Genomic DNA, 26,304 nt, shown 5'->3' with positions numbered 1-26,304 from the left:
TATAAAGAGCTCTCATTACTCAACAGTATCAAACAGTCCAAGTCGGAAATGGATAAAAGACATGAAGACACATTTCACTGAAGAGGATATATGGATGGCAAATAAGCACATGAAAAGATGTTTAACATTAGTAGACATTAGAGAAATGAAAATTAAGACCCCATGAGAAAGTACTACAGACCAATTACAACAGCTAAAATTAAAAATATAGAGACAATGGTAAACGTTAGTGAGGGTGCAGAGAAACTGGATCTTTCAGAAAATTGCTGATGGGAATGTAAAATTGTATAACAACTATGGAAAACAGGCAGGTTCTTAAAAAACTAAACAAATATTCCAGTAAAGAATGGGATGTAGTCATGGGCTGCATAACAACATTTTGGTCAATGACGGACCGCATAATATGCTGGTGGTCCCGGACATAAGATTGTAATGGAACTGAAAAATTCCTATCACCTAGTGATGTCGTAGCCACTGTAAACTTGTAGTGCAATGCATTGCTCATGTGTTTGTGGTGATACAGCAATAAGCTGTATCATATAGCCTAGGTGTGTAGTAGGCTAGATCATCTAGGTTTGTGTAACTGCACTCCACGATGTTTGTGTAATGATGAAATCACCTAATGACACATACCTCAGAATGTAACACCATCATTAAGCAATGCATAACTGTATACACAAAATGTAATAGTAACAAGCTTGATATTTTATACACACACACGATTTTGTTCCCTACAAAAAGTGCATTTTCTTTTCTTATGCTCACTGAAAAACTGTAACAATCAGTGATGGAAAAAATCATGAATTTTGCAATAAATAGTCAGGAAGACATTAGCAAGAGGGCAGAATAGCTAGCCATGGACCCCTCAGTCCCCTCACAAACAAATTGATCAACAATTTATAGACAGTTCCCTTTGTGAGAAATCCAGGCACTAATTGAAAGGCTCCTGTATCCCAGGTGAACATGAAACTAGATTCACTGAAGCCAGTAGGGAGATTTGGGACACATTCTTGCCACAATCTACCCCTGGCACAGCGCTGTATGATCCAAAAGAGACCACTTAGCTCCTAGCTTCTGCCCCAAATTGAAGAGTGAAAAAGCCTTCCCAATTTCAGGTGGGTTTTTTTGTTTTGATTTTTTTTTTCAAATTGGCTCACTCAGCTTTCCAGTGAGTGTATCTGTTGGATACTTCGGGGTTTTCCTGTTTCAGGTCCAATAGGCATCCCGTTACTTCTGTCTGCCCACTCCCTGATGAATACTCACACCACTCGGGTCTTGGAGCCATCAGTAGTTTTTCCTCATCCACCTGTACTTTGAGATTTATAAAATGCCATAGCACCTTATTTTTGTTGTTTGCAGGTTTTAATTTTACCATCCTAGTGCTTTGTCTGTTTTTATGGAGTGATTTGAGGAGATTTTTAAAAAACTACACTGCTGTGGCCACCTTTTGAAAATCTCCCTTTCTTCCTATATAGTTAAATTTTTTCTCTAGCCATTAAAAAATAGAATGCTACATCCTATGGTAAATCAACTTTTTCCATGGACTGTGATATGGAGATTTAGTAAAAAATAAATTGTTTTTTAACCTAGAAAACCCGAATTCAAGTCCCAGTTTTGTTATTTGCAAATTCTGTTATTTTTGCCATTTAATCTCTTTGAACATCGGCTTCTTGTTTGTAAAGTGAAAATAACAATATCTTTATGAGCTTCTCTGATGATTCAATAGATGTGTAACAATGCTTTGTAAAGTAAAAAGTGATATACAAATACAAGCTATTATCATTGCTTCCGTCATAGGTTCCCTTTTGACTGAAACCCAGGATTTCCGCTTTCCCATGCATTTTTATTTTCAAAAAGGTTTTTTTTTTAAGTGAAGATAACAAAGTTCTTGTCATCAGGAATATTTAATCCATCATAGAAGCCCAGGCATGAAATCCTTTGCAGAATGCCTTTCCCCAAATATCTTGATGCTGCTTTATTTGAATTACATCAAATATATAATAAGCATTTATAACGCCCAATATCCTACCACAGCACTTCCTTTGAAGAGCTAATGTATAATATGGACCCACATCCAAACATAATGACTTTTTTATAGGAAAAGCATGATACTATTTGAGATATATATATATATATATATATATATATATATATATATATATATACTTGTGTATATAAAATAATACTATACATTTTCTACCTAAAAGAAGGTCTGGAAATAAATACACTAAATTGGTAATTAAAAGGGAACTTTAGCCTTATATTTAATTTTTTTTTTACTTTGTAAAATAGTTTTATTGATGTATAATTAACATACTATAAAATTCACCCATTTAAAACTTAAAACTCAATGGTTTTTTTTAGGATATTTACACATTATGCATCCATCACCATAGTCTAATGTTAGAGCATTTTTATCACTCCAGAAAGAAACCTGTGCTGGTCAGTAGTCACTTCCTATTCTTCCTGTTAGCTTTTTCCACCCCAGCTTTCTCTATGGATTTCCCTTTTCTGGACATTTAATATAGATGGAATTATACAATATGTGACCTTTTGTGACTGGCTTTTTTCACTTAGCATAATATTTTCAAGGTTCATCCATACCGTAGCATGTATTAATCCTACTTTCCTTTTTATTGCTGAATAATGGTCCAGTGGTATGGCTGTTCCACATTTTATTTATCCATTCATCAGTTGATGAACTGCCTTGATGTCTTGAATTGATTCAAAACGTTTACCTTTCATGGTCATTTTGACTTTGGGGAAGAGCTGGCAGTCACATGGTGCCAGATCCGGTGAATAAGGTGGATGAGGACACACTGTAATGTTTATGTTGACAGAAATTGCCGTACCAGAAGTGATGTGTGACACAGAGTGTTGTCATGATGGAGGATGATACTGTTTGCCCATTTCATGTTAATGCATTGTTTTGTTTGTGATCCATAATTTACGGCACACCTTAAAACACACCTTCTCTCAACCACAGTTCACACCCAACTGACTGCACTGAACAAGTTGAAACTTGTCATACACTGTTACTAAGGTCCAACACGCCGCTTCAGGTATTGATCCCTGCCTTTCCATTGGATGGCACTCAGCAGCAGCATTTGCCATATTGTTTGATCACACGTCGTATATAAAATTATGTGACTATGAAAAGTTGTACACTAGGTTAGCAGTGATTGCCAAGAACAAAGTGAGGAGAGCTGCAGCCAGGGAAAGGGGTAAAAGAGGAGATGGTAAGTGAAATAAATTTTAAGCCAGCATGTTATTAAAGGGAGGGAGTCCAAACTAAAAGGAGCATATAGGATAGTATCCCACTTTGTAAAAGTATTTGTATCTGAACTTTCTAAAAAAGGGATTCCAGCCCGGAGTCTTTACCTTGTAGACGCTGAGCGGTCGCGCAGCTGCGATGCCGCGTGGAAGCCGAAGCCGGACCTCCCGCATAGCCCCTCCGGCCAGCCGGGCACCTCAGATGAGACCTGTGCCCAGGCCAGCGCCAGCAGCTCAGCCACCAGCAGCAGCTCCACCATTTGCTGTTGGCTCACCTGCTCCGGCACCCCGGCAGCCAGGTCTGATGGCCCAAATGGCAACCACTGCAGCTGGTGTGGCTGTGGGCTCTGCTGTTGGCCACACATTAGGTCATGCCATCACTGGGGGCTTCAGTGGAGGAAGTAATGCTGAGCCCGCAAGGCCTGACATCACTTACCAGGAGCCTCAGGGAACCCAGCCGGCATACCAGCAGCAGCAGCAGCAGTTTGGCCCGTGCCACTATGAGATGAAACAATTTTTGGAGTGTGCCCAGAACCAGGGTGACCTGAAACTTTGTGAGGGTTTCAGTGAGGTGCTGAAACAGTGCAAATTTGCAAATGGATTAGCCTAATGAAGTTCAAATTGAAGATACGGAAACTCATCTCTCATGACCATGTTAATTTAGTATAAAAATATAATTGCTAGTGAAAGTGTAAAGTATAAAACCACCAGTTAAACCTTTCCTCCAGCATTAATGGCTTCCTTGCCACAGAATTGCAATGGACAGGGTGTTTGTAACTGTCCAGAAGTTAATTGAGATGATAGTGAGTTTGGGGCTGAGCAAATGTTTGTGTGGCCTCCTTATACAAGCTTTTGTGATGTTATTGTTTGTGAATCAATTAGAATAAAGTGATTTTCTTCCAAAAAAAAAAAAAAAAAAAAAGGGATTCCAGTTCAGAAAGCAGGAGATAATGTATGCTTGACATAATGCTTCAAGCTTCCAAGGGTCTTTGTACTCCAGAAGGGGTACCTTACAGCATTCTTGTGCCTCAGTCCTTTACCTGGACCCTCTTAAATAAAGTCCAGGTTCCCAACCTCCAAATTTTGTCTAAAAAAATTTGCCGTTTCAGTGATCAACATCACAAAGAACTCTATAGGAATGTAACTTTACCTATAAATCCTAAGTTGGAGCAATTCATCTACAAATTTGTGCTATATAAATCATGTCTCAGGCACTCTAGTGAAAAGTAGGCCTTGAGTTTTACCTTTAAATAAAATCTCACTGAAAGAGTCTCCCACAAATAAAGGAAAAAATTGCCTCCACCTCTTATTAAAGAAAAACTGAGAATTTGAAATGTCTGTAAATATAGTTCATTATGTCACAGGTTTCAAAGACACAGGATCTATCTCACAGGTAAAGTCACGATCAAAGTATTTAGCTCCTTTTCTCCCCAACAGACTCTGGAAGTAGGATGATTTTTCCATAACAGTACATAAGGTGGTGGAGTATGCATATTTGTGGGGAGGGTTATGGAAGCTTCATCTTCCCATTGCAGATTAATCACCTGGAGCCATGCTACATATATAATGGGGGTGTAATAAAAGAGCTCAACATTTTGACAGCTTTATGTCGAGAAGCAGGGTAACAACTTGTTTTGACGTTGTTCAGCAATTTCACTGATGGAAAAAAATTGCTTGCTTTTTTTTTTTTTAAAGAAAACACTTCAGTGAGACTTTTGGTCCACACCCCACCCAAAGTGACAAAATTCTAGTCAAGAATGAAGTTTGAACCCGCAGCTAACATCATAGTCAATGGTGAAAAGCTAAAACCTTTCCTCTAACATCAGGAACAAGACAAGGATGCCCACTTTCACCACAGTTATTCAGAATAGCATTGGAAGTCCTAGCCAGAGCAGTTAGGCAAGAAAAAGAAATAAAAGGCATCCAAATTGGAAAGGAAGAAGTAAAACTGTCACTACTTGCAAATAATAGTATATATAGACAATCTTAAAGACTCCAGCAAAAACCTGTTAAAACTAATTAAAACAAATAAAACTAATAAACGAATTTAATAAAGTTGTAGGATACAAGATTAATATATAAAAATGTTGCATTTCTATTTAGCAGTAAACTATCAGAAAGAAAAAGAAAACAATCCCATTTACAGTTGCATCAAAAGGAATAAAATACCTGGAATAAATTTAACCAAGGAGGTGAAAGTCCTGTCTAGAACTATAAGACGTTAATGAAAGAAACTGAAGGGGTAGGTAGCCGGTTAGCTTAGTTGGGTAGAACATGGTGCTGATAACATCAAGGTTGCTTGCACCCTCCTTAGAAAAAAAAAAGAAGAAATTGAAGAAGATACAAGGAAATGGAAAGATATTTCATGCTCGTGGGTTGGAAGAATTAATAGTCAAAATGTCCATAATACCCAAAGCCATCTACAGATTCAGTGTAAACCCTATCAAAACTCCAGTGGCATTTTCACAGAAATACAACAAACAATCCTGAAATATGTGTGGAATTACCAAAAAACCCCAAATAGCCAAAGCAATCTTGACAAAGAACAAAGCTGGAAGCATCACACTTCCTGATTTCCAACTATATTACAAAGCTATAGTAATCAAACCAGTATGGTATTGGCATAAAACATAACACATAGATTAAAACATAAAATTATTTTAATTGATTGGCATAAAAACAGACACATAGATTAATGAAACCGAATAGAGAACCTAGAAATAAACCCATACATGTGTGGTCAATTAATTTACAACAAAGGAGCAAAAAATATACAATAGGGAAAGGACGTCTCTTCAGTAAATGGTTGTGCTAGAGTGTCAAGAAGCATCCTGCCCAGGGAATGAATCTGGCCCTATATTTTAAGGTTAGCTTTGTTTAGATCATTTACTTGGTAAACATCTATTAAGCATCTACAATGTGCTGGGCCCACAGCACTGGATATGATGGCAGCCTGCCACTCCATGGTCAGCATGTAATAGGAAAAAAGACATTTTCATCAATAATGACTACACAATTTGAGGATTCAGAATAATGGTCAATTAAGAACACTGAGTGTCTTCTTCATCACTTTTTTACTGAAGGCAAAGGCTCATGAATTAGTAGAGAATGTAGATTGAGACACGCTTGGGGAGAGATGCAGGTTCTACGACTTTACAAGCTCTAGAGCAAATTTTCTTTGTTCTATTTCCTTATATACACAATGGAAGTTTCATAGGTCAGTTGGGAGAATTAAATAAAGACAACGTAAAGTGTTTAACACAGTTACTGGCACATAACAAATAGTGTTAATATTATACTTGCTTTGAGCTTTCTTCACAGAGAAGTATCTACCACCTCCAGTGTTCTGTTACCTGTAATTGGAGAGGTTCCTTCTGATGTAAAAAGTCAGCAAATTATTAATTTCAATAAATAATAAAAATAGAAAAGACAAAATTTTAGTTTCATACATATACTCAGCACTGTGATAGGGCCTCTATACTGTTATAAAATTAATATAAAGTTAGTTTTCTAACTCTAGGTGATATTAACCAAACATGAGATATCTGGATGTCTGAAAATCATCCCGGGAAGATTAGTAAAGAGGAAGGGCTATGAAAGCTGCTTTAGAAGAAAAATAAATATTTTGGGTAGAAAGGGAGTATGGCTATAGGAAAGACCCGGAAATACTGGGAAGTAATAAATTGAATATACATAAATAATGTTAAACATCTGCCAGATTTCAAAAGGTGTGTGACTCCAACACTGGCCTCTTGACCCTGGAGTGGTCAGGGTCTTCTACTTCATCAGATACAGTCCCTCCACAGAGTCCCAGAACAAAACGGACTCAATGAACTACACCATATACAATCTGAAGAGATGTCTAATCTGAACAGGGTTTTCTTTATTTTTGGATATAAAAACTCCTTGTTTCATGAATGCACATTTATAGGCAAAGTAGAACAATCGATCACATAAACAACTGTCCTCATATAATAGGTAGTTGTTACTTGAAATAAAAATCCAAGTGATAGTAATAAATGCAGGTACATAGAATAGTGTATCTCAAACAACTTAGGTGAAAGATAGCATGTCTTGAAAAAGTTTCTGGTGGTTGGAAAAATTGGCCCAAGACAAGGACATTGATGTCACAGATGCATGTGGAGAGTTCATATGCAATGTGAAAAAGCAAAAACTAGTAAAATGTTTAACATATTAAATAAAACCTTAATTACTAAAATGAATAATAAAAATGAGAAAATTCCTCCTCCTGCATTAGTATATTTCTGTAGACTGTTTAATCTTAGTCACTGCCAGCTATCAGTTCCCACTTCACGTTTGTGTCACCAAGCTTCTAGTTCCCTCTCAGTGCTTGAGGTGTTTCATATATTTGGCTTCTTCCTCCCACTACTTGTTTTATGCCTCGGCTTCATCTGCTTCTACTTCTTCTGGGGCAGACCCTTCTAATGGAACATCTTCTGGGGTAGCCTCTTCTGGGACAGCCTCTTTGGAGGCAGCCTTTTCTGGGGGAGTTTCTGTGGGGGTAGCCTCTTCTGGGGCACCTTCTTCTGGGGCAACCTCTTCTGGCGCAGCCTCTTCTGGGGCAACCTCTTCTGGCTTGGCTTTTGGGGGCTTTTCTGCAGCCTCTTCTAGGCCCATTTCTGTGAGCTGTACTTGTGAACTTTTATAAAGGAAGTACATGCAAATAAGTATCATTAATAATAATATGATAAAAAATATAAAGAAGATTGAGATCATCTTGTCTAATACACGTTCATTTTCGTCAGGTTTCTGAGTGATCTGACTTCCACTTCCACCTGTGTGTCCTGCACTTGACTCACCAGGAGGGCCACTGTCCACACTACCTCCGTTACCTAAGTTTTTGCAGTCAGGAGGCGCATAGCCATTGTCACAATGGCAGTGCTTTAGATTGTTGCATACTCCTTTCCCGTTACACATTTCCTCTGGTTTGCAGTCATAGTTGAGCTCGGTATAATCAGTGCAGGAGCTATTCATGCAGACTTTGTATAAGGCACAGAGAGTGCCAGGTTGCGTGTCCCCATCATCAGGGACATCAGTAGTGTTATAGGCATCCATGCTCCAGCAGTAGTCATCTTCGTAAGGAATCTGGATCAGTGTATGATAGGGTTTGATTGATGGTAGCTGTTTAACAAGTGTACATACAATCTTCCCACAAAATATATTTATATTTTCACACTTAACGTATCCTAGGTTATTTGAGGTATGAACGCCACAGTTTCCAAACCGGTCCCCTTTGCGGTTTATCAAACTATAACACAGCTCTGGAGCAGACTTTGCATGTTCCCCAAAAATCTGTGCACATTGATTATCAGGGTTTCTGCACACACCATGGGCACAATAGAAATATCTATCACACAATGTGCCATCTTGCTTGTAGCTGTCTGTGGGGCATTCGCTAGAGGAACCATCACAGTACTCCGGGAGGTCACACTCTCCCTCAGCAAAACGGCACGTGAATCCCTTTTCTTGAAATTGGCATGTTATATTACAGCAAGGTCCAGGAATGCACACTGCATCTTTGATCAGCCTGCATGTGTGGTCACAGCATGAATCACTGCCACACTGAGTACCACAGTCACACTGCTCACTGTCCTCCACCACGCCATTTCCACACACAGCAGCCCGACGCCAGCGGCCTCTGCGCCGAGGGTTGTTAAACAGGCAGGCCCCTTTGTGCTCCCGCAGGAACTGGGAGAAGTAGGCAGAGCTGCAGTTGCTGAAGCCACTTTCTTGACTGATGGTCTCGTGCATGAGGCCAAAGGGTCTGTCTTCACAAACGCAGGCCGAGTGGTCGTGCTGAATACCCAAGTTGTGCCCAAGCTCGTGGACCATGAGCGCCGCAAACAGGAGGACATCTTCATGATGGAAGGATTCAACGGCCGCTGCAAAGCTCCTCGAACAGGCACCACTGAGAAATGCCTGTCCTGTGCCCTCTTCAGGATGCTGTCCAACAATCATGTGGGCAACGTCATGCTTCACCCGACGGAAAAGCGTCTCCTGTCTCCAGCTATTGAAATTCCTGAGTGTAACTTGCAGGTCCCCTGGCACCTCTACGAGGTCCCCCTCGCTCCAAATCTCCATTCCAGCCAGCACCACCTCTGTGTTTATTCCCCTCGTGAAGCTGTTGGCCAGAGCAATGATGTCCACCACTCTCTGGACCGTCTCACTGACGTTACTGCCCCACATCTGGAACCGCTGGTGGTTGACCACGACGACCATCTCCACGTACTTGGTGTGTGACCACAAGGAGGCCAGCGCCTGTGGACTGCCAGGCTTCCCGCTCTCGTGGTGCCGGCTGCTGGACGCCACCTGGCTGTCTTTGGCGGCGACACTGCAGGACACTGGAGCTTCACGTGCCATGGCGTACAACACGTGTTCAAACCGTTTGGAAGAGTTGATGGGCTGGATGCCGTAGGATTTTGCCTCCTTAATCAGGATGCCCCTGAGGCCCGAACAGGTGTTGACAGAAACAAAGGACCCCGGGACTCCTTCTATGTAGCCTTCATAGTGACAGTCGTGTGAAATGAAAGGCGCTTCCTGCCTCACGATGCCATTGTGGTAGCTGAAGACCGGAAAGTTAGTCACAAAATAGTCTCTCTTCACCTTCAGGTGTATCAGCTGCTTCTGGCCCTGCATAAGTATCACATAGGCTGCCTCTCCCCCTGGCTCTTCCCCTCCCTCAACTGTCAGACTCCTGGGGATGACTGTTTCATAGGCAGAGTAATACACTGATGCCAGGTCACAGTACATGCTCGGCAGGAAACTCAGTACCAACACCAGCATGATCCTCACCCGGACACGCGAGGATGCTGGCACTGGCCCCAGCCTCAAGCCCTTCATTTGCAGAGCCCACGTCTGAAACATTATCTTACCCTCTTCCAAGGCCACTTGGTTCTTCCATAGAGAAGGCAGTATAGAGGCAGGCTGTGTCACAGAGGCTGCCACTGACATGGCCCCAGTGAACCAGTGGAGGACGCAGGGCCTGTGTCCATCAGCGGCAGCTCTCCCTGACACGCGGAACCTGTCACAGGTGTTAGCTCCAGAGGTATGTAGGCTGGCTGCATAAAGGGTGGCCACTGCCTACCTCTGAGAGCTGCAGCCTCTGGCTGTGTCCTTTCTGGCCTCTCGGATCCCTCAGTTATCCTTCAGAGAGTGTCCTTTCGCTGTGACTTCTTTCCGCAGCATCAGTCTCAGTGATCCTTGGCTAAAGTCCTTTTGATATCATGGTGATGTAACCGAGAAGGACTGCAAACTCTCGAATCAAGACTATATATACCTTGAGAGAGGAAAGAAAAGCCCCATGCCTTCCTCAACTGTGCCCCACGGAACACCCCTGCCTCCCTCCCCCTCCTGTGTCCGTTGCTTGGCTAACTCCTAATGTTCCAGAGCAGGAGGCTTGGAGATCATTGGCAGGCACACTCCACTGCCCATTTGCCCTCTTCTGAAATGGTTAATACAAGGACATTCGCAACTCAGGGCATTCTTGATCTTTCAGTGAGGCATTAGTCATATGTACATCTCGCAGGCCATACTGTTAGATAAGGCAAAGGGATGGCTGTCCTTTGCCCAAGATAGACCCAAATGGGTTGGTAACCCATGGGATAAGGGACAGTACTTCTATTTTTTAACATCATCAAAATTCAGTGTCTGAAGTTCTATTGACAACACTGTCCAAAAGCCTGTATGGGAGATGTAAACAGAGCAGTCTTATGAGTAATTTTCATGGGCACATTGGCTGGTATCTCAGGCCCACACCCTTCTCGGGATGGCCCTGACATATCGGTGTCCTAAGATTATGCCTGTTGAGGACCAGATATCCTAAAAGTCTCTCTTGTGTTTAAAATATGACCTCCGTGTATTCACTGACCACTTTTTTTCATTCATCCTTAAACGACCAGGTTCAAGAGCAGATGAACAAGAAAATTTATTGAATGAGTAAATGACTCCCAGCTAAGGATGTTGTGATATTTCATCTGTAGAATGTTATTTTTTTGTACTTGCTTCATGCCTGCCCAGAACGGCTAAAATGTGTTCAGAAAAACCCACCACCACGTTGCCGAATGGCACATTCTTGATCTCAAAATGCACCTTCCTACATTTTGCTGGTCAGTTCACTTGCCTAATGAAGCCTCATATTTTACTGAGAAAAATAAAAGCAATACAAGAGTAATTCCACGCGTAGACACCACGTGAGTCCACCTGCATCTGAATTTCCCTCCGACGAACTGGACAGATTGTCCACGCTCCAGTCTAAGGCCAGTCCTTTTACTTGTGTGTGGGGTCTTCTTCCCTTTCAGTCTCATGGACTTCACTTTTCCAACTGACCCTTCTGACTCTGACTTCTTGTATATGTTTGTCCATTGGATCCAATCATTATACTCTGTAATATCTCCCCTTTATAAACCCATCACTCTCAGCCTACATCAGTCTCCAGTTACCATTCAATTTCTTGTTTTACAATGAAACTCTTTCAAAGTGTATATACATTCGGATCCAATTTGCATTACTACATTTTTCTTTTCTGAAATTTAAAAATTTGAATCATAGCACAATCACAAAATGTGCAGAGTACATAAATGTATTTTTCAGTAAATTATTAAAAAGGGAACAGCACAGCTAGACACTAAAGGACAAATATGATTTCATTTATATGAAGTTCCTGAAATAGTCAAATTCATGGAGACAGAAAGTAGGATAGAGGTTAGGGGGTGGGGAAAAGAGTAATGCGGAGTTATGTTTAATGGATACAGAGTTTGACTTTAGGATGATGAAGATGTTGTGGAAGTGGATGGTCATGATGGTGGCACAACAGTGTGAATGTACTTAATGCCACTGAACTGTACACTTAAATAAGGTTAAGGTGGTTAATTTTATGCTATGTGTATTTGAGAGAGAGGGAGATGGAGTTGGAGAGGGAGAGAGAGAAGAGAGAGAGTGAAAGAAACAGTTGTGTGAATATAACCTTGATCAAGTAATCAATAGCTTTAGCTCAATAGAAGTCACTCATGTGCTACTGCCAATCTCACAGCCTCCTGAGATAATCATGATCCTGTCATTTATGGTGACTATTTTGTCACTTTTATCGTTTTGCTTCCTAAATATGCACCTCAAAATTAGGTAATTTTATTTCACTTGTCTTTTAATAACACCTTTATTGAGAGATAATTCACATACCATAATATTGATCCTTTAAAGACGTTTGTGGTGTGTTCAGAAAATTATGCAAGTGTCAACACAATCAATTTTAGAACATTTCCTCAGCCCTAATCAAAACTTCTGTATCTATTATCAGTCACTCCCATTCTCCCCACTTTCCCCCCCACATCCAGCTCATGGCCACCACTACTCTCTACTTTCTAGCTCTGTGATTTTGTCTACTCTGGACACTTCATAGCAGTGGAATCCTACATGTTATAGTCTTCTGTGACTTTTTATTTCACCTCGCATAATGTTTCCAAGGATTAGCGAAGTGGTAGATTGTATCAGTACTTCCTGTCCTTTGGCCAAATAATATTCTTTTTGTATGGACATAGCAGATTTTATTTTTTGATTCAGCAATTGATGAGCATTTTGGTTGTTTCCACCCGTTGGCTATTATGAATAATACTGCTCTGGACATATGAGTACACGATTTGCATGGACATAGGTTTTCATTTCCTTGGGTAGATAGGAGTGGAATTGCTTTGTCATATAACTAACTCTAGGTTTAGCCTCTTGAGGAACTGCCCAACTGTTTTGTAGAGCAGCTACACAATTTCACATTCCAGTCAGCAATGAATGAGGGTTCCAATTTTCCACATCATCACTGACATTTGTTATTGTCCATCTTTTTTATTATAGCCCCTCTAATGTGTCTGAAGTGGTATCTCATCGTATTTTGATCTATACTTCCCTAATAATTAATGATGTTACACATCTTTTCATATTCTTATTGGCCATTTATAGCTTCTTTGCAGAAATGTGTGTTCACATCCTTTACCCCTGTAAAATTGGATGTTTTTTTCTTGTTGAGTTGTAAGACTCCTTAATATTTTCTAGGTACTAGTCCCCATGATTTGCAAATGTTTTCTCGCATTCTGTGGGCTATCTTTTCACTTTCTTGATAGTGTCTCCTTACTTTTTTTCTTCCAATTTATTTTACCATCTTAACCATTGTTAAATGTACACTCAGTCGTATTAAATACATTCATAATGTTGGCTATCATCACTGCTATACATCTTCAGACTCTTCATCTTGTAAACCTGAAATTCTGTACTCAGTAATCTATAAATCCCCATTGCCTTCTTCCACCCAGACCCTAGCAGCTGCCATTGTACTTTCTTCTCTATGATTTTTTGACTACTCTGACTACCTCATATAGTGGAATCATACAGTACTTGTCTTTTTGTGACTGGCTTATTTCACTTAGCAACAGTATACGAGGGTCGCAATTTTCTCCACATCCTCTCCAATACTTATTTTCTGAGGACTTGTTTGTTTTTAATCGTTGCCATCCTAATGGGTGTGAGGTAGTATCTCCCTATAGTTTTGATTTGCGTCTCCCTAACGATTAATGATTGTTGAGTATCTTTTCATGTGAGTAGAGGTCATCTGTGTATCTTCTTTGGCAAAATGTTTATTTGAATCCTTTGCCCGTTTTTTGAATGAGGTTTTTTAATTGTTGTTGAGATTTAGGATTTCTGTATATATTCTGGGTATTAATATCTTACCAGATATATAATTTGCAAATATCTGCTCCCATTTTGTGCTTTGCCTCTTTACTGTTCATAATGGTTTTCAATGCTCTAATTGTGTTTTTTTCATGAAGTCCATTTTGTGTATTCTGTCTTTTGTTGCTTGTGCCTTGGTGTCATATGTGAGAAATCTTTGCCAAATCCAGTGCCATGAAACTTGTGCCTTATGTTTTCTTTTAAGAGTTTTAAGAGACAAGTCCTGTAAATGGGGATTTTGTAAATTAGTAACAATTCTATGGTGATAAGGCTTTTGAGCCAGCTCCAAACTTTTCTGCCCATTCCACTGGGTACAAGGCAGCCTGCTTTCCACAGCTACTGTAGTTGAGATGATGTGGTTTCCAAGGCTTGTGGGGACCTGAGGAGAGGGATACGGCTATAGGGCAATTAAAACTTCACATAGCATGGAAACAACCAAAGTGTCCTTCGATAGATGATTGGATAAAGAAATTGTGATATATAAACACAATGGAATACTATTCTGCCATAAGAAAAGATGAAATAGTACCATTTGCAACAACATGGATGGATCTTGAGATTATTATGGTGAGCGAAAAAGAGTCAGAAAAAGTCGAGGACCATATGATTTCACTGATATGTGGTGTATAAAAATGAAAACAACAAAAGAACAAGACAAGTAAATGAAGAAACAAAAACTCATAGACACAGACAATAGTTTAGTGGTTACCAGAGGGTAAGGGGGGAGGATGAGGGTAACGGGGATCCAATATATGGTGATGGAGAAAGCAACAACAACAAAAAATTTCACATAGCTTACTGCTGTTGCCAAGATTCAGCTGTCTTATTGTTTTTGTTTTTAAATAAACAAGTTTACTTGAGATGGTTCAATGACTTTGATTACTTTCCATACTTCAAAAAAAAGTTGATTTGCACTATTTTTGCCAGTGTGATAACAGCCTTTATGGAGGAGGGGATTTCTGGAGAACCTTACTTTAACATTTTGGAAGTGATTCCCATGGTACCTCTTAACTTCATATAAACCCATATGAATGTAGTGTTTACATGTGGCCTCTTTGTTCCACACAGTATTTAAGTTTACTAACAGTGTTGGTGTGCTGCTATAGTTCCTTCCTTTCCATTGCTCTACAAGTTCTGCCTGTGAAGTGCATAAAATTTCCATGTGCACTTCCATTGGCAGCACTGTACAAACAGCTCAGTAAGGCTTCATAACCTTGGTATATTAGTGTCTCACAGCTGTGTTCATATCGACATGTGGTGTCTTGTTGAGTGCCATTCATTATTGTTGCTGCGTGTTTTTGTGTGCCATTGTGAGAATGTCTGAGCTTGAATTAGAGCAATGAACACACATTAAATTTCCTGTTAAACTTGGAAAGAATGGAAGTGAAATCAGGGATATGTTAGTTCAAGTTTATGAGGATAATGCCATGAAGAAAACCGCAGTGTACAATGGATTAAACGTTTTTCTGAGGGGAAAGAACATGTCACCGATGAAGCGAGGTCAGGGTGGCCAGTAACAAGCAAAACTGACGAAAGCATTGCAAAAATTTTTCAAATTGTGCACCAAAATCGTTGGCTGACTGTGAGAAACATAGCCGACCAAGTAAGCATCGATAATTAGGAAAATCTTAATTGAAAATGTTGGCATGAGAAAGGTGTGTGCAAAAATGGTCCCGAAGTAGCTCATTGATGACAAATGCAAAGGAGAGACGAAGTTTGCCAAGACCTTTTGGAGAGGCAAGACGATATTTTGGGCCGTGTTATCACTGGTGATGAAAGATGGGTGTACCAATATAACCCTGAAACAAAGCATCAAAATGCACAATGGAAGTCAGCCAATTCTCCACGACCAAAAAAGTTCCTTCAGTCCAAATCAAGAGTCAAAACAATGCTGCTAACCTTTTTTAATATCAGAGGGATTATTCATTATGAATTTGTACCAACTGGAAAACAGCCAAGTTTACTATTTGGAAGTGCTGAAAAGGCCGCGTGAAAAAGTTAGACAAACACGACCTGAACTTGTCACCAATAATTCATGGCTCTTGCATCATGGCAATGCATCAGCTCATACGGCACTGTCTGTGAGGGAGTTTTTAGCCAATAAACAAATAACTGTATTTGAACACCCTCCCTACTCACCTGATCTGGCCCCAATGACTTCTTTTTATTTTTATTTTTTATTTATATATATTTTTTAAAGATTATTATTGGGGAAGGGGAACAGGACTTTATTGGGGAACAGTGTGTACTTCTAGGCCTGTTTTCCAAGTCAAGTTGTTGTCCTTTCAATCTTAGTTGTGGAGGGTGCCGTTCAGCTTCAAATTGTTGTCCTTTCAGTCTTAGTTGTGTCGGGTGCAGCTCAGCTTCAGGTCCAGTTGCTGTTGCTAGTTGCAGGGGGCACAGCCCACCATCCCTTGCGGGAGTTGAACCGGCAACCTTGTGGTTGAGAGGATGCACTCCAACCAACTGAGCCATCCGGGAGCTCAGCGGCAGCTCAGCTCAAGGTGCCGTGTTCAATCTTAGTTGCAGGGGGCGGAGCCCACCATCCCTTGAGGGAGTCGAGGAATCGAACTGGCAACCTTATGGTTGAGAGCCCACTGGCCCATGTGGGAATCGAACCGGCAGCCTTCGGAGTTAGGAGCATGGAGCTCTAACCGCCTGAGCCACTGGGCCGGCCCTGACTTCTTTCTTTACCCAAAGATAAAGGAAATATTGAAAGGAAGACATTTTGATGACACTCAGGACATCAAGGGTAATACAATGACAGCTCTGATGGCCAATCCAGAAAAGGAGTTCTAAAATTCCTTTAAAGGGTGGACTAGGCGCTGGCATTGGTGCATAGCTTCCCAAGGGGAGTACTTCGAAGGTGACCATAGTAATACTCAGCAATGAGCTATATAGCACTTTCTCTAGGGTGAGTTCGCGTACTTAATTATCAGACCTCATACACTTGTATTTCTCTGTGACTCCATCGCAGTTTAACATCCTTGTATTATCTGTGAACACAGGGTTCTTTCCTTTGGCATTATTCTAAAGAGTGCTCCTATGACCATTATTGTCCAGTAACAATAAGCAGGAATTTCTAGGGCATTTACGTAAAATAGCTAAGTTACAGGGTACTTGAGACTTCGATTTAACTAGAAAATGAAAAGTCTTAGTTCAAAGTGGCATGCCAGTTTACATTTCTATAGCAGTTTCTGAGAGCGTCCGTGTTCCACGGTAATACTCGGAATTTTCAGTCTTACACAGGCAGTCTTGTGGGTATGTAGTGAGATGTCTTTGTGGCTAAACATTCTGCATTCCTCTGAATCCTAATGGGGTTGAACACCTTCAGAAATGTTTTGGACTCGTTCTTTCTATTCTAACTCCACTAGAATAAGCTTTCATCCCCACCCATCCATCCAAACTGCTTTATTCCAGGATACCAGTGAATAACTCTATCGTCAAATCAAATGATCAGACTCAGGCCTCACCTTACGGACCTGTCAGCAGCATTGAAAAGATAAAATAATGGGTATGTTCTGACTTACCTTTGCTGGGTGGAAAAGAAGCTCCTGGGGGAGCCAGAGTGGAAGCGAAGAGAGCAGCTGAAGACTTCTGCAGTTGCCTAGGAGGGAGTTGATGGGGACTTGCAGTGCATTGGAGTTGCGGGTGATCAGAGGTCACATTCTGGAGGTCACATTTGAAGGCAGAGCCAAGAGAGTTCATGAATGGACTGGATGTGTTGTGTAAAACTTTTCTAGAAACACTTTCTTCTCATGGTTTTCAGGACAACACTCTCGGTGGCCCCCCAACCACACTGACCCTCTACCTCCCACTTCTTTCCTGAATCCTCTTCATGCTCTCAGCATCTACACATGGAACGCCCTGGAACCCAGTCCTCATGCCGTCCTGGGATCTCTTCCCTTCTAGCATCACACTCCCTGGGCAGTATCACCCGGTCCCATGGCTAGAATGTCATCTATACTCTGACAACTCTCAAGTACACATCTCCAGCTGACTTCTCTCCTGAATTCCAGAGTCACTCAACTTGCTACTTGGCGGACAGGTCCACTTGGGTGTTTAATAGGCATCTCAAGCTAAACCTGTCTAACACCTGCCCTTTCCACACGCATCCCCATCTCACTAAACGGCAGCTCTGTTCATGCACTTGCTCAGGGCAAAGCTGCTGGAGACGTCCTTCTTTGCTGCCTTTTCTCAGTTTCCATCTGCTCCATCAGCACATCCTTTAGCTTTACCTCACAGTAACCAGCTCAGCCTCTTCTCACCACCACCACTCAGCCACTCTCCTGAAGGCTTCCAACAGGCCAGCGTGGCACATTTCAGGACTGTCTAAGGGTTCTCTGCTGCTGCCCCTGCCTGTTCCTTACTTACGTAGCACATGGAGTGATCCTTCCATCCTTCTCAGCTCCGGTCACTCCAAACCTCCTCGGGTCAGGTTTGTCATTTTTCAAATTTTCATTGAATCAGTGACTTTGTCTTTTTTTTTTTTTAATCTATTGGGGTGACAATTGTTAGTAAAATTACATAGGTGACTTTGTCTTAATTCCTACTATTTCCACAGTACTAGAACAGTTCGTAGGTACAGATCAAGAGCAGTGGAAGAAAGAATGAATGAGTGAATGAATAGCGAGTCGCAACATGTATCAGTCCCTTAGACTTCTGTAAAAAGCATGAAGCTTGGACAGCGGGCCTAGAATGTGCACAGACACAGACTGTGCTGAGCCATTTGCACATGAAGGACAGATGATATGGTCAGAAGAGGAGAAAGCTGGAATGCTTGATGTAGGATCCAAGAAGCAGGATTGCTTTAATGGTTAATGCCACCATGGTGTTGAGGGGGGCTGTGAGGACAATAATAAAGTACCTCTCAGTCTTCCCCGTAACGAGGCCCAAGGCAGTGATTGTACATTAACCACATCAGTTCCTCACCCCCCGGGATTTAGTTTAGCAGAAGACATGGCATATGTTTGCAAATGACCACGTGGTAGGTCAGAATATCAAGGAACTTCAGATTTATGACTTGGTTGTGGATCTATCTAATCCTTTCTCAACAACATATGATTAGTAATTACATCGATCATCCTGTTTGATTTTCGATCTTCTCAGCGCTGGAGCCTGCGCTGTTTGCCAGGCTGTGTCCTGGATACCAGCACACACGGTACCTAATTTAACTTCTCAAGCACTCTGTGAGAGGCATCCTTTGTATAGCCCTTTCCCGAGGAGGAAACCCAGGCCCACGGAGGCCGAGTTCCTTGTCTGAGCCCAGTCAGCCAAAAGGTAACAACTGGGACTTCGGGACAGCAATGGGAAAGCCCCATCATTCCCAAGAAAGGTGACTTTGTTCTTTTAGAGTGGGCTATTTTCTGCTCTCGGGATTGGATTTGTTAGGCTGGAAGAACACAAGTCTCAAAGCTCACATAGACCTCACGCTCTTAGCATCCAAGAACAAAAGAGCTCTCTCATACTTAGGAGAGGTGCCCTGTTTTCTCTTAGGCTTGAGTTATTTTGTCAAACAGTTTTAGGTGGTTACATTGGTTATAAAAACACCTAACATATGACAACAGAGACAACAGATTACTGGAATGAAAGTCTGAATAAAACTAACAGGTTCTTAGGTTGGATGCTGTGTTATATAAAATGTAAATACTTCAGTATAGACTCTCAGTAGTTGATACTGTGCTGTTGCAGCTGCTTTATTGTTCCTATAAAGACTCCTGTCTGTAAGCTTTCCTTAAATTGTGACATGGCAGTTACCTCAGTGTTTGTATCCATTCTCATTTGTAAAAAGCAAATAATTACTTGGTAGCCTTTGCTTTATTTGGCATATTTGCATTTCTGTACTTTTATAAGCACCTAATTTATCCATGGAGCTCTGTGTAAAGGATGGCCTTGAATGGACAAGGGGAGAGCCTATTCTCCTTTGCCCTGGCACTGACACTTTTCATTTCTATTCTTCATGGGAAACTGTCTGCACTACCGCCCAACCCATGATTATTAGGTGACTGAAATGCATTACTAGGAGAAATGTGGTTTCAGAGTTTATTCCTTTGTCTCCTACAAGGTTTTCTTCCCATTACTCCACTAATGCATGATTACCTCCAGAATTTGAGATTTTGAGAACATGTTCCATGAGTAAACACATTTCTCATTCTCGAAGTACCAATTGGAAATTTCACTCAACAGCAAGGATACTTATGTACTACTCCCTGTGCTATAGGAAACAACCACTTGATGGTCTGTTTCAGACTAACTCCCCTATAGGTTCTTTCCATGAGTGTCCTCAAAGAGAACCCATGTTTCATCCAGAAGAGTAGAGAAAGGTGCACTTTGAAGAGCCTCACTGGAGCTGTGCGAGTTGCACTCAATAGGCCTGTGGAACAGTAAAGTAGTTCAGTGGAAACAAGGCTGTGATGAAAAGCCTAGCATGGTAAGAGGATGTGGTGGGCCACGAGGACAGAGGTTCCTGTTAGACATCCTGATACGTATGAGGAAAGGCTTACTTTCAAAAGTCATGGGGAACAGTTGGAAATGGACAAGAGGAGGGAATTGTCAGTTTTTGAGTACCACAGCAAGTTTACATTTTCTACTTTGGATAAGGGAGGGGGGCGGGGAGTGATGGAAGTTCCTGAACTCCAGACCGTGGGGACAAAATTAGTGTCTAGGGAATCTTACGAAGGACATTACAGAGCCCAGTTAGATTACAGCACTGCAACAGGCATGAGGCTGCAAACACTTGGTCAGTCATGATTCCACCTCTCGTGTTTTCTTCTTAAACGATTTAAAAAATATTTACTAAGTGTGAGAAGAGTCACTGTGGCTTTGTCACTTCACACAAATTGATTCAAGATCTTCCTATCCTCATGTATTTCATTCCAGCATAGACTCATGGAAGACTTCCATAACTTTATTAAATAACAAAAGTGGAATTGGATCTGTTTAAAAATTTTCCCTACTTCAAAAACATTTAAAGCTCTCAAGTGATGACCAACTGTGTGTTTTCATCATGAATCTTGATTTTCTGGCATACAACATTCTGAGATTTGGTTACAGCAGGTCTCGTGACCTGGAAACTTAACATAACTGAAGGCGTGAAGGCTTGAGTTTGGATTTTGCTCTGAAGTTTAGTTTTGTCCCACCAAAAGTAATGAACATGAGCTTCTTGAAAGCAGAAACCAGGTCTTATTCCTCTTTCGTTTGCTCTTTTTCTGCTCACATAGGGTGGATAGTTAGCAGAGGGACTCAGCACCTGTGCTGCCAGGGACTGATGCTCAGTAACTTCCCTGAGATTCAGAGTAGCCAACCGGTAGCAACACTGCACCTGAGCAAGGTTTTGGCTGTGCCACACCTAGGGCTTTGCCAGTGGCAGCCATGGAAGTTACCCTATTTTAAGGTTGACTCTCGTTATATCCTTCACTTGGGCAACATTTACTGAGCTCCTCAGTGATACAAACCTGCCACTCTATGTCAGAATGTAATGGGGAAGATGCCACTTTCACCGATGACTCCACAGCGAAGTGGGTCATGACAGAGATCGGCATCCATTTGTAAGGCGTTTGTTTCACTAGTCACCGAGGAAGAAGCCGTGTTCTGGGCAAGTAAGAACATATTGATATTCTTCCCGGTCACTTACTTTTCTACTTAAGGAAAGGCTCAGGAGACAGGGGAGAACGTGGATTTAGTGATACCTGGGGCGGGGTATAGATTCCACCTCTTATTAGCTCTAGAGCAAAACTCTGGTCTCTGTTTCCTCAGTACAAGATGGATGTCACATAGCATGAATGGGAGGATAAAATTAAGATAAAGAATAGAAAGTGTCTATTTAGCAGTGTCTTGCACAGATGAGTAATTTTATCACATGCACTTTGTGTTCTCTTGACAAATAACTACCATGTCAAAGTATTGTTACTTGTATTTGAGATATTCCTATGAATTGTCAGTAAACAAAATAATCAACTTCAATGTAGAATTTAAGAGAAAAAAAAATCAAGGGAAAGAAACAAATGCTCTGACGTGAACTCAGTACTTGCCTGGATTGGGTACTCCTGCCTCAGGCTCCCAGACCCAGGGTGATCAGTGCCATGAATCACATATAACCCTTTCCCGAGACTCCCAAAATAAAGAAACCCCATGTACTAGGCTGCATGGAGTCTGAAGTGATGCTTCATCTGAAAATAACCTTTTATTTATTTATTTTAAATTACCTCTATGTCATGAATAGAAACTTTTAGGGCAAATTACTCAACAGATGATGTTCCTAAATTAATGCATTGTTGTCACTGGGGTGAATAATCCAGTGACAATAATATATGTACAGATAATACATTATGTCAAACAAGGTAGATGGAAGATGGTATGCCCCAAAAAATAATTTCACGTCAAAAATTGGCCTATATGAAACAAGACATTGATAGCAATGATCCATGAGAAAGGCTTAAATACATCATTTCATGAAATGAGAAAAAGCAAAAATATAGAATGTTATGTACGATTTCATATGAATAATCAAATTACTAAAATAATGCTTCTGTAGACTGTATGTATAGTCCTGTCAGAGCCTCTGGAGCCATCAATTCTCACTTCACCTTGGCCTCTCTAAGCCTTTCATTTCCACTCAGTGTTTGAGGTATTTGGTGTTATTTGGGTTCTTCCTCCATACTCTTCTTCCTTTGGTTGTTCCTGTCCTTCACCTGCTACTGATTCTATATCAGACTTTGCTGGGGCCTTGTCTGGTGGTAGAGACCTCACCGTTGATAGGAACCCCTCTGATGGGGCATGCTGCAGTACTGAAGATCTCTCCAGTGATGGGGCCCTCTCTGTGACTGCTGATTCCATTTCTGATTCCTTTGGTAGGAGAGTCTCTGACTTTGCAATGGATTCTTCTGAACTCTCCCCCCCAGGGGGCTCTACTGACTCAATTCCAGCACTGAGGGCAATGAAAAATATTATTATCAACAATATCAATAAAAGAATTGACGGGAATACAAAAATCAAAATGTTCCAATATGGTCCTTCAATGTCATGTTTAGCAGGACGGCCACTTCCATCTGCACTCTGATTTTCATCAGGTGGTTTGCTAGGGGGACCACTGTCCACACTGCCCCCATTACCTGGAGTTCTGCAGTCAGGAGGCGCATAGCCATTGTCACAATGGCAGTGCTTTAGATTGTTGCATACTCCTTTCCCGTTACACATTTCCTCTGGTTTGCAGTCATAGTTGAGCTTGGTATAATCAGTGCAGGAGCTATTCATGCAGACTTTCTTTGGGGAACAGAGAGTGCCAGGTTGCGTGTCCCCATCATCAGGGACATCAGTAGTGTTATAGGCATCCATGCTCCAGCAGTAGTCATCTTCGTAAGGAATCTGGATCAGTGTATGATAGGGTTTGATTGATGGTAGCTGTTTAAGGTCTGTGCATACAATTTTCCCACACAATGTGTTATCATCAGAACACTTCAAGTATCTTGACGTTGCTGAGGTGGGACGGCCACAGTTTCCAAATCGGTCCCCGTTGCTGTTTACTAAAATATAACAGGCTTCCGGGGCAGACCTTGCAGGGGACCCAAATATATCCATGCATTGATTATCAGGATTCTTACAGCGACCCGCAGCACAATAGTAAATTCTGTCACACGATGTGCCATCTTGCTTGTAGCTGTCTGTGGGGCATTTGCTAGAGGAACCATCACAGTACTCCGGGAAGTCACACTCTCCCACAGCAGGACGGCACGTGAATCCTTTGTATCTCAGTTGACAGTTAGAACAGCAGAGTCCGTCGCTGCACTCTGCCCCCCCCCGCAGCTGACACATGTGGTTACAGCACGGGTCATCATGGCAGGCAAAACCACAGTCACACTGCTCACTGTCCTCCACCACGCCATTTCCACAGTAGGAATCCCGACGCCAGCGGCCTCTGCGCCGAGGGTTGTTAAACAGGCAGGCCCCTTTGTGCTCCCTCAGGAACTGGGAGAAGTAGGCAGAGCTGCAGTTGCTGAAGCCACTTTCTTGACTGATGGTCTCGTGCATGAGGCTAAAGGGTCTGTCTTCACAAACGCAGGCCGAGTGGTCGTGCTGAATACCCAAGTTGTGCCCAAGCTCGTGGACCATGAGCGCCGCAAACAGGAGGACATCTTCATGATGGAAGGATTCAACGGCCGCTGCAAAGCCCCTCGAACAGGCACCACTGAGAAATGCCTGTCCTGTGCCCTCTTCAGGATGCTGTCCAACAATCATGTGGGCAACGTCATGCTTCACCCGACGGAAAAGCGTCTCCTGTCTCCAGCTATTGAAATTCCTGAGTGTAACTTGCAGGTCCCCTGGCACCTCTACGAGGTCCCCCTCGCTCCAAATCTCCATTCCAGCCAGCACCACCTCTGTGTTTATTCCCCTCGTGAAGCTGTTGGCCAGAGCAATGATGTCCACCACTCTCTGGACCGTCTCACTGACGTTACTGCCCCACATCTGGAACCGCTGGTGGTTGACCACGACGACCATCTCCACGTACTTGGTGTGTGACCACAAGGAGGCCAGCGCCTGTGGACTGCCAGGCTTCCCGCTCTCGTGGTGCCGGCTGCTGGACGCCACCTGGCTGTCTTTGGCGGCGACACTGCAGGACACTGGAGCTTCACGTGCCATGGCGTACAACACGTGTTCAAACCGTTTGGAAGAGTTGATGGGCTGGATGCCGTAGGATTTTGCCTCCTTAATCAGGATGCCCCTGAGGCCCGAACAGGTGTTGACAGAAACAAAGGACCCCGGGACTCCTTCTATGTAGCCTTCATAGTGACAGTCGTGTGAGATGAAAGGCGCTTCCTGCCTCACGATGCCATTGTGGTAGCTGAAGACCGGAAAGTTAGTCACAAAATAGTCTCTCTTCACCTTCAGGTGTATCAGCTGCTTCTGGCCCTGCATAAGTATCACATAGGCTGCCTCTCCCCCTGGCTCTTCCTCTCCCTCAACTGTCAGACTCCTGGGGATGACTGTTTCATAGGCAGAGTAATACACTGATGCCAGGTCACAGTACATGCTCGGCAGGAAACTCAGTACCAACACCAGCATGATCCTCACCCTGACACGCGAGGATGCTGGCACTGGCCCCAGCCTCAAGCCCTTCATTTGCAGAGCCCACGTCTGAAACATTATCTTACCCTCTTCCAAGGCCACTTGGTTCTTCCATAGAGAAGGCAGTATAGAGGCAGGCTGTGTCACAGAGGCTGCCACTGACATGGCCCCAGTGAACCAGTGGAGGACGCAGGGCCTGTGTCCATCAGCGGCAGCTCTCCCTGACACGCTGATCCTTGGAGACTCAGGTATTATCCCCAGCTCTGTGCTGGTTCCCTCATGGGTGACTGCTGCCCAGCTCTGCGTCTTCCAGACTTGGGGGCTATGTTTCTATTCTTGCTTCTCTCTCTCTTGGCCTTCAGTAGTTTCCTTACTATGTGACTTCCTTCCAACTGCAACAGCTTTAAGGCTCCTTGGCTATGTTCCCTTTACTCTCACAGACACACATACCGAGAAAGCCTGTAATGCTTCATCCAGTTCTCTAAGTCTGGCAAATGCCCCTTACCCTCAGCCCAGGGAACACCACTCCTGATATCCGTTAATCTGCTCATTCTCAGAAACCCAACATTCTGGTAGGAGGTTGGGGGGAGGGGACAGGGATTCCTTGGGGACCTCTGAGCAGGACAAAGTTCTCCGTTGCCCACTAATACTTTTACTCATTTCTGTAGTATTCAGGGTACTGTTTGTCAGTCCAACCCCTTTGTCAGTGTCTGACTTTTTTTTTTAACTCATAATGTGACTACACAAATTCTCCCTCAGTAGCCTTTGTTCATAACAGATGAATTTAGGCATTTTATATCTGCATAGAAACATAATTTTTCTCTACTAAGAAGTTTACACAGATACAGTAATTGTTAAATGAAATGAGCTCCGTTTCACATAGAGGTATAGAAGTGACTAGAATCAAAGTTCAATTCCTCCCAACTGTCCCAAAAAAAAGTCTGATTAGCCAGGTATCTAGTTACTATTTCATCAAGAAAATAAAAGTGGACTCTATAAGACCTTTTAAAAAGATTTCTTCACTTTTGTAACTAAAATTGAACTGTAATGTCTGTGGAAGTCCTGGGATTTGGTTTTGATGTCAATTTCCTGGTATATTTAGCAGTACAAATTTAAAGGGCACGCCCTACCCACATTCCTTGTCCAGTCATTCTGCTGTGCATTCTAATAAGAAGTAAAATAAGACTCTACATCTCTTATCTTGCATAAAAATAATTTATATTAAGTCAAATATTTACA

General features: G+C 42.1%; 3 protein-coding genes across 4 annotated transcripts; 1 reads left to right on the top strand and 2 right to left on the bottom strand.

Annotated features, from left to right (window-relative positions):
• The first annotated feature begins 3,372 nt into the window (after positions 1-3,372).
• Positions 3,373-4,195, top strand: LOC117017531 (coiled-coil-helix-coiled-coil-helix domain-containing protein 2). Its single transcript, XM_033097884.1, has one exon. The coding sequence runs from the start codon at positions 3,413-3,415 to the stop codon at positions 3,881-3,883; it is 471 nt and encodes a 156-aa protein (XP_032953775.1). The 5' UTR covers positions 3,373-3,412; the 3' UTR covers positions 3,884-4,195.
• A 2,611-nt stretch (positions 4,196-6,806) lies between these two features.
• LOC117017707 (disintegrin and metalloproteinase domain-containing protein 1a-like) lies at positions 6,807-25,346 on the bottom strand. Its single transcript, XM_033098213.1, has 2 exons — positions 25,287-25,346; positions 6,807-10,301 (listed from the first exon to the last, which is right to left on the bottom strand). The coding sequence occupies exon 2, from the start codon at positions 10,243-10,245 to the stop codon at positions 7,669-7,671; it is 2,577 nt and encodes an 858-aa protein (XP_032954104.1). The 5' UTR covers positions 10,246-10,301; positions 25,287-25,346; the 3' UTR covers positions 6,807-7,668.
• On the bottom strand, positions 22,162-25,290 carry LOC117017706 (disintegrin and metalloproteinase domain-containing protein 1a-like). Of its 2 annotated transcripts, XM_033098212.1 has the most exons (2): positions 25,152-25,290; positions 22,162-24,841 (listed from the first exon to the last, which is right to left on the bottom strand). In XM_033098212.1, exons 1-2 carry the CDS (start codon positions 25,178-25,180, stop codon positions 22,609-22,611), a joined length of 2,262 nt encoding a protein of 753 aa, XP_032954103.1. In that variant the 5' UTR covers positions 25,181-25,290; the 3' UTR covers positions 22,162-22,608. The 2 variants fall into 2 exon arrangements, with proteins under 2 accessions (XP_032954103.1, XP_032954102.1); XM_033098211.1 differs by having other exon boundaries at positions 22,162-25,290.
• Positions 25,347-26,304: the final 958 nt, after the last annotated feature.

The sequence above is a fragment of the Rhinolophus ferrumequinum genome, chromosome 25, assembly GCF_004115265.2.
Source record: "Rhinolophus ferrumequinum isolate MPI-CBG mRhiFer1 chromosome 25, mRhiFer1_v1.p, whole genome shotgun sequence".
In the NCBI taxonomy this organism is placed as follows: domain Eukaryota; kingdom Metazoa; phylum Chordata; class Mammalia; order Chiroptera; family Rhinolophidae; genus Rhinolophus; species Rhinolophus ferrumequinum.
Note: the sequence above shows the minus strand (reverse complement) of the source record. Positions and strands in the feature narration are given on the sequence as shown.

Coding starts and splice junctions, on each gene's coding strand:
- LOC117017531 (XM_033097884.1), top strand. CDS start 3,413: ATGCCGCGTGGAAGCCGAAGCCGGACCTCCCGCATAGCCCCTCCGGCC.
- LOC117017706 (XM_033098211.1), bottom strand. CDS start 25,230: ATGTCAGTGGCAGCCTCTGTGACACAGCCTGCCTCTATACTGCCTTCT.
- LOC117017707 (XM_033098213.1), bottom strand. CDS start 10,245: ATGTCAGTGGCAGCCTCTGTGACACAGCCTGCCTCTATACTGCCTTCT.